Consider the following 21394-nt stretch of genomic DNA (forward strand, 5'->3'; position numbering starts at 1 on the left):
GGAAGAATAAGATACTCTACATTAATCCTTCAGCTGAACTTTCCTCCTCTGTAGGTTGCCTCTCTCCAAATACACTACAAAGAACTTTGCCAAGTTCTCTTGCTGTGGGGAATGAAACTGTGCCTTCAAACCAGTGGAATTAACTATTTAGTTTTAAGTTATTCTCAACAGCATCACAACATCATGGGTTTTAGAACTGGAAAGCACCTACTTTAGAGATCACTTGCTCCAAACACTTCAATCAGTAGATAAGGAGACTAAAACCCAAAGAGGTAAAGTGACTTTCCTGAGCAATGCAGGTAATAAGCAGAAGTGGGGATTTGGACCAATCTGCTGATTCCAAATCCAACCCTTTTCTCATTATGACACACTAACATTAGTCTGGTGAAGATAATTCAGAATTCACTGCTATGGGCCTCTGCTAGCTAATAGTTAAAATTTCCGTTTTTATTCTTCTCAGAAGTGTTTTTTTAGTAGCTGTATGAAAAGAATAGATCTTAAAAGACTGTAGCTTAAGAACATTCACATTTTCAAGGAGTTTCTTCATAAACTGACAGATAAAATAAATGATTATCATCAAATACTGTTTTATTGTGCCTTTTAGTAATTGAATATTATTCTGTGCTTTTTAGGTTTTGCCCTTGACATCCTGTTTGCCATTGCGAATGGATTTTCCCCTTCCTATGAGTTCTTCGCCATATCTCGATTCCTAGTAGGAGTGATGAATGGAGGGATGTCGCTGGTGTCCTTTGTTTTGTTGAATGAATGCCTGGGCACTGCCTATTGGGCACTAGCAGGTAAACCTTTAGATTCATTTATACACAAAATAGATCTAGGTAAATGCTATTAAGGACATCATGACAACTGGTTTAATGCCAAAGTGTTTGAAGACAAGCTCACATATAAAGAGTTCGTCCCAGGGTGGTGAAGACAATGCTGACCTAGAGGATGCAAAGCCTAAATTTCCATCCTGGTTCTCTCCCAGCCTTATGATAATGAACAAGTCATCTAACTCTGAAACTTCTCAGTTTCCTCATCTTTAACATGAGGGGGTTAAACTAAATGATCTTAGAAGACTCTTACAGCTCTGATGGTCCAAAGTCTGGTTGTTGCCCAACAATTTTTCCCTCTCCTGAGTTTAGTTCCATTTTTTTTCTATGTGACCTTAGACAAGTAACTTATTCACAAGTCCTAGAGTCACAGAAGACCAGGTGTGAAAGGGACCTTACCATCAGTCACTGATCCAGTCCCTGAATTTGTGGTTGTTGCTAAGCATTATTGATGCCTCTCCTTTAGAGTCTATTTCAGACACAGATCTCTTCAGGCTGAACCTTTCTTCAGGACAAATCAATCAACAAGTATTAAGTCCCTGTTCCCGGCTAGCCAGCCTTTGCTGGTGTAATAAATAAAAACCAGTCTTAGAGACTTTATACTACATTCACAAGTATTTATTAGTAAAGAGAAAGAAATAGGGAAAGAAGGTTCCCAGACTAACTACCCAACGTCTTTGACTGTGTTGCTTCTGGTTCATCGGGTCCTAGATTGCCAATAAACCCTGGTCCATTTTATAAGCCAAAGCATAGGGGCCTAGCTAACCAGACAAATTAAGGCCAGCCAAGGAGCAGACGTGAGTTCAGGAAGGGGCCAGAGCCTAGATTCCCAGCCAGTGTGATCCCTGGCAGCCCAATGCTGCGCCACCTCATGCTCCACTGCTTGCCAGAGATACCTTACATAGATAAGCACCAGCAAGAGAGCTTCTTTTGCAAGCCAAAAAATGGCAGATTTAGTCTGCTTCATGTGATGGCCTTTTCAGCTCCATCTAAACCCATCCCCTAAGATTTTCTAATTGGTTAGTATTTTATTTCGGTCCCTACATGTCACATCCTTGATTTCCAGAGGTCAGGAATCTCTCCCACCACACTGACAAATTAAGACAGATGACTTTGTGACACCCCAGTAGGTGAATCTTCTGGGATTGGGTTGGGGGGTACCTTAAATATTTAATTTACAGACTGATAGGAAGGAAGAAGTAAGCCAGTCTCTGCTCCCAAAGGGCAAGTTCTATGAAAGAAAAAAAATCACAGAAAATAGATGAGTCAGTGAAGGCTTCTGTCAGTGTATACAATATTCTTTTCTAATAGCCCTCCACCTCTCTGCCATGAAGCAAGAGGAACATTTTGTCATTTATCTTCCAAGATCTTCATTGATCTTTCAGTTACTAAGAGTTCATCTTCTTCTGATGGTTAAATATTAATCACAAATTCATTATCATGAATCACTTAAATCATAGAAATTGTGTACATTGTGTCCATTTAGAGGTAGTTAAAGGACAAAGAGAACTGGAGTAAGGGAGACCTGAGTTTAAATCTGGGCTCATAAACTTACTATGTAACCTTAGGCAAGTCATTAAACCTGTTTGCCTCAGTTTCCTCATCTACGAAATGAGGATAATAATAATAATATCTATCTCTAAGGGTTGTTGTGAGAATCTAATGAGGTAATATTTATAAAATGCTTAGCAGTCTTGGGCAAGTAGCAGATACTGTATAAAAGCTATTATTGTTATTATGGTTATTATTATAGTTTTCTTTTGGTTCTATGTATTCACTTTGTATCAACTCATACAAATCTTTCTGATTCTTTGAATTTTTCATACTCATATTTTTTAGTGTACAATAATATCCCATTTTTTCAACCTTTCCTCAATTAACAGGTAGCCTCTTTGCTTCCATTTCTTGTCAACGCCCAAATAGACCTTTATTAGTATTTTGCTATTTAGTGGACTTTTATTTCTGTCCTTGAGTTCCTTGGATTATGTGCTCAGTAGCAGTAATGCTGAATGAAAGGATGTGGACAGTTGAGCCACTCTTTTTTTTCCATAGGACCAAATTGTTTCCAAGAATGATTTGACCTCTGCATCTCTATTAACAATATATTAGTCTGGTGGGTGAGAGATTACCTGGGTTCAAATGTGACCTCAGATACTTCCTAGCTATGTGACCTTGGCCAAGTCACTTAACCCTAAATGTGTAGCTCTTACTGCTCTTCTGCCTTGGAACCAATGCACAGTATTGATTCTAAGGCAGAAAGAAGGTAAGGGTTTAAAAAAAAAAGTATTGGTCTATTCCTCTCCAACTGTTGCCATATTTTATCACCTTTCCCAATATACATGGTGTGAGGTGAAATACTTTAGTTGTTTTACTTTCTATTAGTAATTTGGCACATATGATCACTTATAGTTTTCAGTGCTTCTTTTCAGTTTCATTGACTCATATTCTCTGACATGTTAGAGAATGCTTCTTTGTCTTATTTGTGTCAATTCTCTCTCTATTTTGAACATTTAAAAATGACATTGGTTGCTGATATTTTACCCACTCTATCATTTCTCTCCTTATTCCACCTCATTGAGAAGGATGATTCCAGTCCCAGAACTCTAGCCACCATGCCATCTAGTTGCCCCAATAATTCATTGCCTCCTTCATTCATGCCTTTTCTAATAATATCCCTCAATTTTAGATTTTTATTCTTCTAAATGATTTATTCCTAAAAGTATCACTTCGGTGATTTGACTGATATAGCACAAAATTTGAAAATTAATTTCCACAATATTGTTGTTTTTATTTTATTGACACATCCTAACCATGTACAGTGAACATCTCTCTAATTATTGAAATTTCCTTTTTTTCTCTAAGTAGTATTTTAAGATTGTATTTATATGACATATTATTAAGTCAACTCTTTTAAGATATTTTATGGACTACAAAGTTATTTTGAGTGAAATTTGTCCTATTTTTTCTTCCCTAATTGTTTCAATAGGTTTATTTTTTATATTTCTATTTTACTGAAGTTATTCATCATCTCATTTTCATCATGAATTTGCTTGGGTTTTCTAATGGCATTATGCAGTGATTAACTTGTCTTCTTATTGCCAATTTTTAAAACTTTTGTTTTGCTTTCTTATTGTTATATTTAGTATTTCTAGTAATATGTAAATTCAGACTGAAAAGAAAGAGTATTCTTTCTTTAAACTAATTTTTAGTTGGGGAAGTTCCTAGTGTTTTTCCATTGCCAACAATGCTAGCTCTTGGCTTAAACTATATGGTGTTGTTTTTTTAAATCCTTACCTACTATATTAGAATCAATATTAAGCATTGGTTCTCAGGCAGAAGAGTGGTAAGGAGTAGGTAATTGGGATTAAATGTCACACAGTTAGGAAGTGTCTGGTACCATATTTGAATTCAATTCCTCCCATTTCCAGGCAGAGCAGATTAGAAGCTAGGTACTCTAAATTCCTTCTTCTTTGATTAGTACTTGGACACCCAGACCCATACTCAAGATATAAAACACCTCAGAAATCAACTAGCTTAATCCTCTTATTTACAAATGAAGATATAAGAGGTTGGAGAAGTAATAGAGTAGAATATCTGAGATCTTTTTTCTTTACTCTCTTTGACATAAGACGTTGACCTCGGAGGAGCCTTTACAAAGTGCTCATTATCCTTCCAGGTCCCCTTTGCTTCTAGTATTGCAAAAAGAAGAATTTTTCTATTGTAGAATGTCCCCCCCAAGAAACTAGTGATCCACCTGCTGAATCTGAGTTCAAGGGAATACAAAACTATAAAGGATGAGTGGATAGATTTCCTTCATGTACTATAACTACAGTACCTCTCACTTTTATGCCCCATAACAACTCTATGAAACAGGTGCCATAGTTATTTATTATCCTCATTTTACAGTTGAGGAACTGAGGTCCAGAAAGGTTAAATACCATAATTATTTTTCCCTTTTTACAGATGAGGAAACTGAGGCCCACAGAGGTTAAATGAATTGCCTATAATCACAGAGTTAGTAGGTATCAGAAGTTGGATGATAATCTAGGTCTTCCTGATTCCATACCTAGCACCACTCTATTGGAAAGGATGAGGTTTGACAGAAACATGATCCCTGGTCCTTACACAATCACACAATCTAGCTAAGTCAAAGCTTAGGGGGAAAATACATTGAGACCAATATATATGGTCACAAGAGATGGGCCATTGAGCAAACTGGAAATCAGCTCAGACTTCCCTGGCCATGTCTCCTGGTCTTTGCTGCTTTCATAAAAAAATGAATTTCAGATCAGCCAGAGGATTGAGGGATCTTCCAAACTCTGCTGGTCTTGGTTGTTTTTCCCATTCCAACTCATGAGTTAGAACTTGCACAAAAGATGTAGTCTACTCTTCCATTTGGAAGCAGAACAAATGTCTTTTTTTTTCAAAAATCAATCCATCAAATATTTATCAGGTACCCACATTGTGCCTGGTACCATACTGGCCCTGATAATGCACCTCTCCCCTTCCTTACAGAAATAAGGTGTAAAACATTGACCACTTCTACATTGAAATGTTAGTTTTGTTGAATTTTTTTCCCTTTCTCTTGTCATTCTTTGCTTCAAGAAGTGTACCTCGTGGTAGGGGAGGTAAAATGGACAGCTTAGGAAATTAAGACTATATTTAAAAAGTATCAATAATTTAAAAAGAAACATAGTTCAGTGAACATTTTCAAATGCATTGTCCAGTTGCAACAGAATAGTCTAGCTATGATTTACAAAGAAATTAGCAAGTTTTAATTGTTTCTGCTATTAAATTTAACTAGAAAAGACCCTCTAGTTGAGATTCCCATCACCACAATAGTCTCAAACACTAAAAATTCAAGGAGGAATCTTCTCTATTTCTCATGAAGTTGTCACTTTCCTACAAAAATCTTACTTTTCCATATTTTGGAATTAATTCCAAAATTTGGATTAAATTAACTCGTTTTTATTTACTGTTTGTTAACAGTTTGTTACTGGAAAAGATTAGTGAGATATATAACTCACTCCCATTCAATTTATGATGGCTTCGTCCCATGAAATTGGTATGAGTTGGTCAGTAAACTAAGTCTCTTGATTTCTATCCTCATTAGTCATCAGAAATAAGAAGGCATAATTTAATCCCTATTTTAACTGTAGCATCCCACCTTTCCTTTTCCCCCATACCCAATCCATCCTTGAATCTGTGCAGAGTAGGTAGTTATAAGTTTGGTAGCAGGGAAGCCAACAAGGCTGCTAAACTGAGAGCTGAAAACAGACAGGTAATAAAATGCTTTAGAAATATAGAGGCTCCCACAACCATTTTCATAGAATGCTAAAAGAGCTGGGATGGTTCTGCTATTGGGAGGTAGCAGGGGCTAGAGGGAAGAGCACTGCCCCCAGAGTCAAAGGACTCGAGTTCAGATTCCAACTGTGACGCTACTTGTATGACCATGGCCAAGACATTTACTCTCCTTGGACCTTGTTGTTCAGTCATTTCACTAGAGTCCATCTCGTTGACCTCATTTTGGGTTTTCTTTGTAAAAATACTGGAGTGGTTTTCCATTTCCTTTCTCCAGTTCATTTTACAGATGAGGAAACTGAGGCAAACAGGGACATACCCAGGATCATACAGGTAGTAAGTGTATGAGCTGTGTGACACCTGGGCAGTTTGCTCAATTTTTAAGTGAGTGGAGTACACTAGATGACCTTCAAGCTCCCGAGCTATGACCCTAGACTTTGATTAGTCAGACAACAACTTTGTCTTCTATGGTCAAGGACTGGAAAAGTACTAAGAAAAGGCTGGCCTGAAGAGGCTTGTCCTTTGTACCAAATGTGTATGCATATGTAATTTGGCAGTTATCCCATAAGCCTTGGGATATGCCAAAGAGAATAATAGAATAATCATTCTGTCGTCAGTGACATTTTTTTTTTCACTTATCAGCTTTTGGGGGGAGTGTGGAATTTGGACTTCTGATTCATTAGTTTGAGGAATTCCTGGTCTGGAAACTCCCTCCCCACACACAAATTGATAACTTGTCTTGGAGAATTGGCTGGGGTACTGAAATATTAGGTAATTTAATTATTCCATAAACAGACAACTAATTTTATCTAGAAGTAAGACTTCAGTACACATCTTCCTGACACCGAGGTTAATAGGCTGCTAAGTCTAGAGCTAGACAGCACCTCAAAGAACACATAGCCCAACCCCTGTCATTGCACAGATGAGGCCATTGAAACCCAAGAAGGCTAAGTAAATGACTTCTCTGGTGTGACATAGGTGATAAACAGAGGGGGAAATTTGAACTCGGGGCCTTGGATTTGATTCTAGAATCCACACTCTTTCCATTATTAGCTTACTACTGAAATAAAAATAAGAATTATTTTCTGCTTGACCCAGAATGTTCTTCCTCTTCAGTATTTCAAGGTATTCAGTTTCTTCAGTATTCTCTTCACTGATGCAGATTATAACACTTCTTTGCATAAATTGCTATAAATAAAAAAAAAAAGACAATCTTTCCCTCATAGTCATGCTTCTGGGGATTTTAAGCAACCCAGAACATAGCTGGGCTGATGGTCAGAATGCAGACATGTAGTCTCTCACTGGATGTTTTAAAAGCATAGCTTTAAAAGAAAAAAGTAAAGAATGTATTTCTGGCAGACCAATAGTGCTCATGGTCCCACCTTCTTGCCCAAGAGTAAGTGAGGAAGAGAGGAGAAAAAGCCAGGTTGATTGGTTGATTCGTAGTAACAGTGATGAGGATAAAATGTATGCATTTTTCCATAAGAATTACATGAAAATCCAGAATAAATAACATAAGAAATAATTTAAATAAAACAAAATCTCTGAAGGAAAGACTTAAGATAAGAATAAGTAGCTTAGAGAGAAAGTAGTTAGAGGGCAGCTAAGTGGCTTAGTGGATTTAGAGACAAGAGGTCCTGGGTTCAAATGTGACTTCAAACACTAGTTACGTGATTGTAGGCATCACCCAACCCTGTCTGCCTCAGTTTCCTTATCCATAAAATGAGCTGGAGAAGGAAATCACAAACCACTCTACTCTCTTTGCCAAGAAAACCCCAAAATAGGTTCACAAAGAATTGGACAAGACTGAAATGGCTAACGAACAAAAAATAGAGAGCCACTGGACTTCATTGAATAGTGAAGAGATATAGTCAGCCCTGTGTTTTAAGCAGCTGAGTGGAGGATATATTGGAGTAGGGAAAGGTTTGAGGCTCTTACAATATCATAAACAAGATGTGATCATTGAATAAACTAGAGAAACCTTTTATTCCATTATCTGTATTCCATTTTTTGATCTTCTATGGAGGACTGTATATTAAAGTGACTAAATTTATATTTTCTTAACAAATGAAATAAAAAACAAAAAATATCATTTATAATATTTTGGCTATGAGAAAAACTGCCTAGATTCACTTCAAACACTCAATATAACAGTAGATGTCTTTTCTTCACTTCGAGAATCACATTTCTGCCATTTGATCCACAACAGGTGTTCACTAAAGTCTCTCAAGAATTGTCTTCCTATTTCTCAAGAAAGGAGCTAAATTCAGTCTCTCAGTTACGTTAGGGCTTTTTTTTTTCCACCCTTTCTTCAGACATCACATGAAGCAGTCTCTCCAGAATACCTATGTAGACTACCACTTCCATAGAGACTCTTTATAGAATTCTTTTTAAAGATGTCCCCATGATATATCAATTAAGCTAGTTTCCACCAAAAAAAAGGACTTTCTCCTCTTTTCCTCTGTATTCTCTACAGCTGAGCTCATCATTGTCTCATCTGATAACAGATAAAATGCCTTCCCTCTGACTTCACTGGGCAAAGTGTCTCATAGGTAGAGTTGACTTAGGCACTCCCAACCAGCCACCTTTTCTGCAGTATTCCATGTGGCCTCAAAGATACGGTAATTGCTGCTCTAGACTCTGTGCGAGAGTTTAGGAAAACAGATGTTCCATGTTCAGGAAATAGCAAGCCGACCAGTTCGATGGAAGGTAGAGTAATGGAAAGCCATATTGGAAAGATAAGATGGAGTCCTTTTGTGAGGGGCTTTACATACTAACCTGAGGAGTTTATATTTCAGATCCACAACCTGCATTTTTGAGAGCGTGCAATGAGACCTAGAGGGCAACTAGTTATCCAATAGATAAGAGTGCTGAGTCTCTAGTCAGGAAGACCCATCTTCATGGGTTCAAATCTGGCCTCAGACACTTACTAGCTATGTGACCCTAGGCAAGACACTTAACCCTATTTGCCTCAGTTTCTCCATCTGTAAAATGAGCTGGAAAACGAAATAGCAAACTACTCCATTATCTCTACTAGGAAGATCTCAAATGGGGCCACAAAGAGTTGAACATGACTGAAACAACTAAAAACCACCATCAAATTATCCTCCATCTAAAGGGAAATTTAAATCCAGCGGAATTGCTTTTCAGCACCACAAGTGAAGGGAGGGGAGACAACATGAATCTTGTAACCTTGGAAAACTTTGTGTGTAAATTTGTTATTGGAATAAAATAAAGAGGAAAAAAGGGAAAATTTGATTAATAAAAGAGTCAAACATGACTGAAAAATGACTCAATAACAATGAAACATAGAAAGAGATTTATTATATAGAACATATTTTTGTGAAAATGATTTGTTGTAGTAGTGGGGGAAAAAGTCAGAGTAATATACAAGAGATGCATGTTTTGTGTATTAGAAAGACAGTTTGATTTAGGTACCTTTTCCACTGCTTCTGAAAAGTTCAGAGTCTGGTTTGTGACTCATTACATGAATATGTCTGTGCCATGGGCTAACTGTTCCAAGGAGATATATGGTACCCTGGTTGTTTCATACTAACATGTCAAATTTATTATAATAAATACCATCATAGCAAAAAACAAATAAAATCTTCCCAATATACATTTACTTGATTTTTTTCTTAAAAACAAAACTAAACTAAACTAAAACCCTTATCTTCTGCCTTAGCATTAATACTAAGTATCAATTTCAAAGCAGAACAGTGTTAAGGGCTGGGAAATTGATGTTAAGTGACTTGCCCAGGGTCACATAGCGAGGAAGTATCTGAGACCAGATTTGAACTCAGGGCCTCCCAGAATCACCTGATGCTCTATCCAGGTGCTACCTAGCTGCCCACAATTTATCTGATTTCTCAGCTCCAGCCATCATCTTAATCATTATTCTTATACTTATCATCTTAATCATTATTCAATACATCCAAATTCTAGTATAAGAAGATAATTTGGATACTCTGTTGAAAGCCATTGTGACTTAAAGTTTAGAATTCATTTCTTCTGTCCTGATTTTCTACTTCCCCATTGTTAGGCCATACCTTTCATTGTTTGATATTTGAGCATGTCATTCTATTTTTGTTTCATCATTTAATTGTTAGTTTTATTGGTAGCCTTACTACAAGAAAGGATTTCTGTGATCAGAAATGGTCTTGTGGAATATTCTTTCTCAAGTAACATTTTCTCCATGAACTAGGATCCATCGGTGGACTGTTTTTTGCAGTGGGAATTGCCCAGTATGCCCTGCTAGGATACTTCATTCGCTCCTGGAGAACGCTTGCAGTTGTGGTTAACCTGCAAGGAACGGTGGTCTTTCTCTTGTCATTGTAAGTTTTTTCCTTTTTCTTTAATTTTAATTTAATATATTACCAAAGTATCTTTCTCTTGCCATTGTAAGTTTTTTCTTTAATTTTAATTTAATACATTACCAAAGTATCATAAGGAGATAAACACTATTATTTGGGGAGCTTGTCTTGTTTAATGAAGAAGTAATTCTCTTTATCAGTTCTCAAATACATTGCAGCTTTTGAGAAGATGATTAATATATGCAGTATACAGATGTTCATTGTTTCAAATGAGCTCTTGATATAAAGATGTCTATGTTATTAGATTGTCAAGATAGGGAACTAATTTGTTTTACATAATTTGAAACCAAGAGAGGCAGTATGCTCTAGGGGATGGATACCTTTGGAGTCAGGAAAACCTGAATTTGAGTACTTCTTTGAATGTACCCTAGTAGGTCAAATTAATCTCTCCGGTCCTAGACAATTCTCCTTTACTAGAAGCTTCTGAGGAGTTGCTGATCTGTAGGTGGAAGAAAGTCTCCACAGCAGGAGTTCCCTACATGTCTAAATACTCCCTCCCCTTCCTCTACAGAAACCCCCCAAAATAGATCGATAAAATACTAAATACCTGAAGCCAAGGATTTTTAAAACCAGGTTATATTGTATCTTATGATAACATCTGTTGATGAAATGTGAATTTTAGATGTATATACTCAGGCCAAAAACAATTATAGTAAGAGTATATTGGGATCCAATTATACAATTGGGATGTATAAGCCAGAGGATCTGCAGGAATGAAAGAAATTCATGTGGTCTGAGGGAGGGTAGAGAGAGCAACAAAATAAGGAAGATTATGTAGTCAGCAAAGTACTGTATTCTGTTATTCCCAGAGGAATGACACAAAAGATGCACCGTGTTAGAAACCCAGCCATCTTCAACCCATCTGCCTCAAAGAGTTTTGCATTTCTTTGATCCCAGAGTATAAATTTTTTATAATGAAAGTCAGCATCAAAAATGGGATTTTTATAGCCAACTTTGCTGGAAAATGTTTTACATGGAATAATGTTCTTTATATATAAAATGCCTTATGACTGGAGTAAAACTTTATGTACATTAACTCATTTAATAAAAGGAATCATACTCTAAAGAGGTTCATTAAAACTTCGTTAATTCAGAATCTGTCCAGGTTTCAATTGATTAGACTAAAGTGTACAGTTCCTTAATTGGGGGCAAGGAGGGAAAGAGGTGTTAAAATGGTAAATAAGAATAGAGAGGAAACATTTGACCTATAAGATTGAATTTTTCAAACACTTGAGAAACATTCCTTTGTATACAGTGAATGTGCTAATTAAGGTGATTCTTATTTACTTAAGCCTGGCAATATTTCATGAGTCATAAGTTTGCATTATATGGTGGAAAGGTCTGTTCAAAGCTATTTTTAACTGTCATTTCTCATCCTCCGTCTTCCCTCCTCCCTTTTCTCTTCTCCTTCCCTTTCCCTGTTCCTTCCTCCACTTTCCTTAAAGGATTTCATCCCTTTCATTGCATGGGATTTCAAAATATTTCCCTATATATAACTTTTCTCCAAAACTTTAGTCCTAATTGTCTGCAAATTATCTCTACTGTTATGTCCTACTAGCCCCTTAAATAATACATCTAAAGTTGAATTACTCTTTTTTCCATTGTCTATCTCTATTCCTCCCCCATAAACAAAAATAAAACAAACAACCCAAACCCAACTCACTTCTCCATTTCTGATTCAAACAACACCATCTTCCAAGTTAATAAGGATTTTATTTTATGCTTATATTATTTTTGACTCTTCTTCCCTCCCCTCACATCTTATAAGACTTGCCATAGCAATCTCTTGCCTTTCCCTCTGTCTGCTCACATTATAGTCTCCTTGCCTGGTCATGTAATAACCGTAGTCTCCCAGCTGATTTTCCTCATTCCAGTCCCTTCTTTCCAACACATTCCATCACACTGCTTCCTAGTCATTTTTCTAATGCATTTTCTTCAATCACATCACTTATCCACCCAGAAATAAATATAAATCAAGAATAAATGTGTACTTTTCATATGGAAAGTTGAATTTACTCTGTCTCAAATACGCCTTCCTAGTCTTAACTCAAAAGATTCATACATACTCTAAAAATTCAGATAAACTAGATCTCTCTCCATTTCCGTTTCTTGTCCTGCTTACCCCTTGCTCTGAGTTTTGCTCATACCATTTCCCCATGACCAGAATGGACCTCTCAGTCTATTGGAGTCCTTTCCTTCCATCAGGACACAACTTGGGCATCATTTCCTAACAATGCTGCTTTTCCTTAATTTCTCTCCCTTCTTTCATCACCCATTCCCTCCTATCTAAATGCAAGGGGTCTTTTCCCCATCAACTTCTTATAGCCCTTCATTTTTTTTCTTTTTTTGCAGTCTTCACACACTTTTGTTTCATAGCTATTTGGTTTGGGGGGGGGGGTTGGCTTTTATTTTAATTTATTTTATTTTTAACATTATTTTTATTCCGTTAATTTCAAACATTATTCCTTGGTTATAAAAATCATTTTCTATTCCTCCCTCCCCTCCTCCCACCCCTCCTATCGTCAACGCCCAATTCCACTGGGCATTACATGTTTCCTTGATCAGAACCCATTTCCATGTTGTTGGTGTTTGCACTAGGATGTTCATTTAGAGTCTACATCCCCAATCATATCCCCTTGACCCATGTATTCAAGCAGTTGTTTTTCTTTGGTGTTTCTACTCCCACAGTTTTTCCTCTGAATGTGGATAATGTTCTTTTTCGTAAATCCCTCCAAGTTGTTCAGGATCACTGCATTGCCACTAATGGAGAAGTCCATTACATTCGATTGTACCACAGTATATCAGTCTTTGTGTACAATGTTCTCCTGGTTCTGCTCTTCTCACTCTGCATCACTTCCTGGAGGTCGTTCCAGTCTCCATGGAATTCCTCCACTTTATTATTCCTTTTAGCACAATAGTATTCCATCACCAACATATACCACAATTTGTTCAGCCATTCCCCAATTGAAGGGCATCCCCTCATTTTCCAATTTTTGGCCACCACAAATAGCGCAGCTAGTTTCATAGCTATTTGTGTACTTGTCCTTAGACTATAAACTACTTAAGAACAGGATCAATGATATAATTATCTTTCCATATATATTACCCATCACAGTACTATACATAGCTAATAAGACTTATTGAATCTAGTTGACTCTAGCCCAGTAGTTGTCTATAAATGACTTTCATTGAGATTGACCTTCATTTTTAAGTCTCCTCTCTTTGCATCATTTAGTTTATATCTGTGATCTTGTAATAAAGGATTTACTTTAAGTAATCCATTACTTTTACATTACATTAGAGTACAGAGGCGGTTAAGAAAATAGATCAATTGGGGATGTTTTCAATTGGAGAATGGCTGAACAAATTGTGGTATATGTTGGTGATGGAATACTATTGTGCTAAAAGGAATAATAAAGTGGAGGAATTCCATGGAGACTGGAACAACCTCCAGGAAGTGATGCAGAGCGAAAGGAGCAGAACCAGGAAAACATTGTACACAGAGACTGATACATTGTGGTACAATCGAAGGTGATGGACTTCTCCATTAGTGGCAATGCAATGTCCCTGAACAATCTGCAGGGATCTAAAAAATACTACCCACAAGCAGAGGATAAACTGTGGGAGTAAAAACACCGATGAAAAGCAACTGCTTGACTACAGGGTTGGAGGGGATAAGACTGAGGAGAGACTCTAAATGAACACTATAATGCAAATTCCAAAAACAGAGAAATGGGTTCGAGTCAAGAACACATGTGATAACCAGTGGAATAATGCGTCGGCTATGGGAGAGGGAAAGGTGTGGGGGGGGGGGAGGGGAGGAAAAGAAAAAGATCTTTGTTTCCAGTGAATAATGTATGAAAACGACCAAATAAAATAATGTTTAAAATTAAAAAAAAAAAAGAAAATAGATCAATTTCAGCACAAAACTTTGCATGTTACACGTAGGGGCAGAGGATAGGGACTGGACCAGTTATTCCAGTGTTGTGGGGGAATTCCCAGATGATGAAATTCCTTCTACCAATGCAGGTTCATACCTTCTTTGTGATATCCAGATTCAGAGAGCTGCCTAGAGCATGAGAAATTAAGTGATTTGCCCAGGATTATACTACTACTAGTATGTGTCAGAGACACAATTGATCTCAAGTTTTCTTGGTTCCAAGACTAGTTCTCTATAGACTATATCATAATAATTCTTCCCTATCTCTGTCTTTGTGTATGTGTATGTATCTATTCTGTTTTAATAACCTTAATAAACATCTTGGTATAATATTTATTATAATACTTATTTTAATTTGTAGGAAATACTTTTAAAGAAAATAAACATAAATATTATACCTTAATTATAGTATTCCCCACACTTAAATACTATGAAATTTCCAAGTTTTTTTGTGTAATTTGTTTTAATCCAGTTGTGATTATCTTTTATCTTTTTACAAATTCTTAGGCTAAGGAAACTATATTTTAGTGTCTTGATCATGGGAGTGCCAAGGACCAACTTATTACAGAAGGACTCATCACTATTAAGTTGGCCACTAAGTGATGAATTCTTTGACAATTGCTTCCCATAAAACAAAGAAAATAAAAATGTCAGTGGCCCTGGTCTTGTTGCTTTCAAGTTGTATAAATGCTAAGAATGACATGGTTTTTAGATAATTCATGTAATCATCAACTTAACTATAAGCAGTCTTAAGCAATCTAAATCTGAAATCCTTGTCCAGTGACCAAAAAATGAACATCCTTTTTGAGGAACTGAATTTTATTAATGTTGATAGTTCAATGGTAGACATCATTAGAAAATAAAAGAAAGTTGTAGATATGTGGAAGGTTGACTTTTGATTAAATAGAGCTGTATTTTATCACCAGTCCATCTATGAATAACTTAATGGAATACCTAGATATTTCATCTTGCAGTATTCATGAAGAGCAGAAATAAAAACAACAGCTAATGTTTCTGTAGCCCTTGAAGATTTACAAAGCACTTTCAACACAATATTTCATTTCATCCTTACAACATCTTATAGGTACTATAATTACTATTATCATTTCCATTTTATAAGTATAGAAGCTAAGGCTCAGAGAATTTAAATAATTTGATAGTGATCACATAGCTAGTAAATGTTAAGGAGAATTCAAACTAAATTCTTCTTGACTGCAAATCTGATGTCCTTTCCACTATTTTACATGAATTCAATTCTTCTTGAAGGTAATTATTCCTGCTGATCTATTACAAAGGATGAGGAATTAGAGAAACTAAATTAGAGAAGAACTTGAAAAAAATCTTTAAAGTAGAGATTCTTAATCTGAAGTTATGAACTTAAAAAAACTTTTTTCAAGTAATTGTTTTTCTTGGTAATCTCATGAAATTTATATTTTTGGAAGTATTATACTCTGAGAAGGCTTCATCAGATTATAGAAGAGTCCATGACACAAAAAAGTTAAGAACCTCTGTTACTAAATGAAGTCAGAATATACTTTGATATTCTAAGATTTCTGTGTAAAGGTCAGCACAGGTAAAGTCTGACATACTCTAGATTTTAGGCTAACAGATTTCAAAGTGTTCATAGAAATGAAAGATAGGATCTTGTGAGCTTAAAACTAAAACTCTACAGCAGAAGTCAGTCCAGGAGGGACAGAAAATAATAAAGAATGAAATTTTGGAAACAAATAATTTTTTTAAACTCTTACCTTCTCTCTTAGAATTGATACTAAGTATCAAATTCAAGGCAGAAGAATAGTAAGAACTAGGCAATTGAGGATAAATTACTTGCCTAAGGTCACACAGCTAGGAAATATCTAGGACCAGATTTAACCTTTTGTCTTCAGGTCTGTTAAACTACCTAGCTGTCCTGGAAACAAATAATTTTGAGTAAGAAAACAAAGGGGGAATTGTTTAGTGCCTAATGTGGATGCAGAAGAACTTTTTTTTTTTAAACCCTTACCTTCCATCTTGGAGTCAATACTGTGTATTGACTCCAAGGCAGAAGAGTGGTAAGGGCTAGGCAATGGGGGTCAAGTGACTTGCCCAGGGTCACACAGCTGGAAAGTGTCTAGGGTCAGATTTGAACCTAGGACCTCCCTTCTCTAGGCCTGGCTCTCAATCCACTGAGCTACCCAGCTGCCCCCAGAAGAACTTTTTCAACCAATTGAGATCAAGAAAAAAATGGAGAAGAAATTGAAGAATAATTTGGAAAACATGGTTTAAGTTTGAGAAATGAAATAAGCTAGAGGCCTGGGGATGATGCAGTAATCTCTTGCCTTGAAATTATAAATTTCCTCCTGAAGGCAGTCAGAAGGCACAGAACATGAGAACAAAATATCACAAAAAATGAAATTTACCCTTTACCATTTCATTACCCTCTGCTAAATATTCTCTATCGTATCATCATCTTTCCTAAGATGTGGCACCATTAGTTAGAGGGCCTCAGAGGTCTCCTTATATCTAGAGGCATGAAAAATTCTCTGGATTCTCCATCTTTTTCATTTCCTGATCCAATTGGCCCAGTATTCTAACCTGTCAAAATCCCTTTGAATCTCTATTCTGATATCCATTATGTTAACTGCTCCTCTCAACTTTGTGTCATCTGCAAATTGAGAAGCAACCCATCAATGTCTTTATCCGTGTCATTGATAAAAATTTTAAAAGTGTAGATCTATGGACTACTCTACTGGAAGTTCTTCAAACTGACATGAAATCATTTATACACTTAGTCTTTGATCCAAGTTGTTCAACCAGTCCTAAATCCACTATCATCTGGTCCATATCTCTTCATCTTTTTCACAAGAATACCATAAGAGGCTTTGCTAAATTTCCTGAAATCTAGGTAAAGTCAAATCAAAAAGCATTTATTAAACATCTACTATGTTAGGGCAGCTAGGTGGCTCAGTGGATTGAAAGCCAGGCCTGGAGATGGGAGATCCTGAGTTCAAATCTGGCCTCAGATACTATCTAGCTATGTAACTCTGGCCAAGTCACCAGTCCACAGTGTTGATTCTTTGATGGAACTAAGGGTTGGTTTGTTTGTTTGTTTTTAATCTACTGTGTGTGTAGGCATTGTGCCAAGCTCTGGAGATACAAAGACAACAAATAGTCCATGCTCACAAGGAACTCATAATTTAATAAGAGAGGTAATATGCAAACAGCTATGCACAAATAAGCTTACGCGAGGTAAATTAAAGATAATCTTTAGACAAGTCACTAACATTTTTTTAAAGTTTTTTTGTTTAACATTAAAAGATTTGGTTAACTCCCCCTACCTCCTGATTAGAAAAGACCTCCTTTGAGGGAAAGATATATGCATATATAAAACTACATGTTATTACTTATCTCTTTTTAGCAGTTCTTTATCTGGAGGTGGACATGCACAAGTCATTCTTCAAACAATATTTCTGTTGCTATTTAGAGTGTTCTCTTGGGTCTGCTAGCTTCATTCTTCATAATTTCATGTAGGTATTTCCATGTCTTTCCAAAATTATCCTGCTTATCATTTTTTACAGGGCAGTAGTATTCCATAGCAATCATACGCTACAACTTGTTTAGCCATTCTTCAATTGATGGGCATTCCTTCAGTTTTCAGTTCTTTGCTACCACAAAGAGAGCTGCTACAAATATTTTAGAATGTGCATGTTCTTTTCCTTTTTCCCTGAACACCTTAGGAAATAATCCCAATATTGCTGGATCAAAAGGTATACACAGACCTTTAATTCTTTGAGCATCACCCCAGACTGCTCCCTGAAATAGTTGAATTAGTTCCTACAAGAAGTCACTAAAATTAAGGGGAATCTGGAAAGACTTCTTGCAAAAAGATAAGATTTTATCTTGAACTTACAGGGAAGCAAGGAGATTGAGGTGAAGAGTGAGAATTCCATGAGTGGGTGACAGGCAGTAAAAATGGCAATAATCAGGAAATGGAACTTCTTATGCCAGGAAAAACAAGGAGGCTAGTGTCACTGGTTTCCAAAATATATGAGAGGAGTAAGATGTAGGAAGATGCAAATGTTAAGAGGGGGTCAGGTTATGAAGGGCAATGAAAGCCAAGAAACATTTTTGTATTTGATGCTAAGGATGATAGGCAGTAGGGAGCTACTGAAGTTTATTGAATAGAAGGATGACATGGTCAGACTTATGCTTTAAGGAGATTGATTTGATGGCTGAATGGAAGATAGACTGGAGAGGAAATTTAAAGCAGAGAGACCAACCCACAGGTTTAAATATGAGGTGATGAGGACCTGCTACAAAATGGTAGCAGGGTCAGAAGAGAGAAGGAGGAGGCATATGCAAGAGATACTATAAAGGTAGAATGATAGAACTTGGCAACACATTGTGTATAGGAGATAACGAGTCAGGAGTCAAAAATGGTTGTACTGATTGTGTGAGTTTTAAAAATTGATTTAAATTGGTTGATAAAGTCCTTAAGAAGACTTAAGCTGAGTTGTGCTAGACTCCCCCAATTATTTTCCTTGACTTACTCTGGTGTCCATAATCCTGCTGAGAATTTCAGAACATATAAGAAACACAAACAACAACAACAACAAAATCATTGCTAAGTTCATTTGGCCTGGTGAGAGAAAGTCAAAAACTTCCACGGAAGGATTTTTAGAATTTTACCAGTGGTCAAAGGGACAACTAGAAATTTTTCTCTGGTGCGTGTTCTAAGCACTGCTCCCTTCCCCTTTGTTGCATGTTTTACTCTCCTCTCTTAACTCAGGAAACCCTGCAGTGGAACTGGGAATGGCTTCCAAGGAAGGGAGATTAGTACTTTCTTTCTTCCTTAATTCCTTCATTCCCTTCCTCCCTTCTTCTCTTCTTTTTCTTTCTTCCTCCCTTCCTTCCTTCCTTCCTTCCTTCCTTCCTTCCTTCCTTCCTTCCTTCCTTTCTTTCTTTCTTTCTTTCTTTCTTTCTTTCTTTCTTTCTTTCTTTCTTTCTTTCTTTCTTTCTTTCTTTCTTTCTTTCTTTCTTTCTTTCTTTCTTTCTTTCTTTCTTTCTTTCTTTCTTTCTTTCTTTCTTTCTTTCTTTCTTTTTCTTTCCTTCCTCCCTTCCTTCCTTCCTCCCTTCCTTCCTTCCTCCCTTCCTTCCTTCTTCCCTCCCTTCCTTCCTCCCTCCCTTTCTTTCTTTCTTTCTTTCTACACCACAAAAGTCTTAAAAAACTAATCCTGTTCTCTTGTGCTAAGTTCATGCAGATTAACAAAAGTTAGATCTAGGTATGTATTATTTTTCCTGCCCCTCCGCATCCCCTTACCTGTAGTCTGCTGCATATTGTTGTTCAGTCTTTTTTCAGTCATGTTTGATTCTTCATGACCCCATTTGGAGTTTTCTTGGCAAAAATACCAGAATGATTTTTCATTTCTTCTTGGGTTCATTTTTCAGATGAGGAAATTGAGACAAACAAGAGGAAATGACTTGCCCAGGTTCACACAGTTAATAAATAGTGTCTAAGACCAAATTTGACCTTAGGTCTTCCTAATTCTAGTCATGGTGCTCTATCCACTGTGCCATCTAGCTTTTTCAGATTATTGAATTATTGAATTCAACAATTGAATTTTTCAGATTATTCAGATTCAGAATTATTAAATCAAAATTATTGAATTCAGAATATTTTCTCTGAGTCAGCTACCCCTACCCCTGAATGCTAATTCAGACTCTGTCATTGTAGCGTAGGTCAATTTGATTTGGCAAAGCTGTTAGATTTCTCAGGTCTTCTGGAACTTGACTGTAAAAATAAAAGGTGAACTGTAAAAATAATAAATCAATGGATTGATTATTGGTTATAAATTGATTTAGATACTCTGCTTGCTATGCTTACAAAGTATCTTCTGTTTATATAAGTGAAGTTAAGCTCATAAGTGAACTTCTCTTTAAGCCCAGGCACAAGGACTCTAAAGAGACTCTTGTTATAAAAAATAAAATGTTTATTGAAAATATAAAAATGTAAAAAGATGTCTAACTCTAAGGGATTCTAACTCCACCCAAATAAAACTCCCTGGTTCAGCAACTAACCATTTTTCCTGTTTCCACAGGCTACACTGATCATTCCTGATCTGACTAACCCAAATTTTTACTATTCTAAATAAACTAACACTATTATCCTTATAATTCTTAACTTCATCTCCAAATTATAAAAATAACAAATGCTAACTGGCTGAGTCTCAGCACAAACCAAGTTAGGACTCTGAGCCTTAGCAGACTCAGAGTCCAAACCAAAGACTTTTCTTAGGTCTTCTCAAATATAAACCCATTTATAAAAACAGTAGTAGATAGTCACTAGTGTTTCCTAAATTGGAAAAGGAAAACATTTAATTCCTTCAGGTCTTTCCCTCCTTTCTTTCTACCTCAGGCAGTGAAAGAGAGAGGGAAAAAAAGATTTTACCTCTTCCAAATCCTCAGAGAGAGCTTCTAACTCTGAACTCTCTCAGAGATAGAGTGTGACTCTGCCAAACTGCCAGAGATCAACTCACACACACACACACACACACACACACACACACACACACAAAATTAGATTTGAAACTGACACTATCTCAGTTCTGTTTGAAACTCCAATTCTTTCTCAAGCCAGGTTCTTCACTTCTTATCTCTAAGCTAATATAACAAGACCTAATTTCTCATGTCATTTTTGTAACTCCCAGAGTCTTTTTTCTGAGCCTGGGGCTTTTACCCAGCCTTAAGCACTGTTATCTCTAAAAAGTCTTTCCTTGGCTGTTATGAGCTGCTCTGAGCACTGTTAGGCAGTCAGTCCCCTTGCACCTGATAGCTCTAAGACCTCTTGGAAGTTCTATCTTCACCCTGTATTAATACAGTCTCCAGACTATAATGGAAATAGACCTGAACTAAAGAGTCCAGAACTAACTTATGATGCTTACCATGCAGCTCCTCACAGGCCAGTCTGCTAA

At 36.5% G+C, this 21394-nt stretch overlaps 1 protein-coding gene across 1 annotated transcript in view; it reads left to right on the plus strand.

Moving 5' to 3' along the window:
• SLC22A15 (solute carrier family 22 member 15) overlaps window positions 1–21394 on the plus strand; it is a 97742-nt gene that overhangs the window by 33985 nt on the left and 42363 nt on the right. Inside the window, exons 4-5 of the mRNA XM_001364043.5 lie at window positions 633–797; window positions 10336–10465. Coding sequence (XP_001364080.2) covers window positions 633–797; window positions 10336–10465 — 295 coding nt within the window. The remainder of the gene's footprint in view (window positions 1–632; window positions 798–10335; window positions 10466–21394) is intronic.

This window comes from Monodelphis domestica, chromosome 2 (genome assembly GCF_027887165.1).
Source record: "Monodelphis domestica isolate mMonDom1 chromosome 2, mMonDom1.pri, whole genome shotgun sequence".
In the NCBI taxonomy this organism is placed as follows: domain Eukaryota; kingdom Metazoa; phylum Chordata; class Mammalia; order Didelphimorphia; family Didelphidae; genus Monodelphis; species Monodelphis domestica.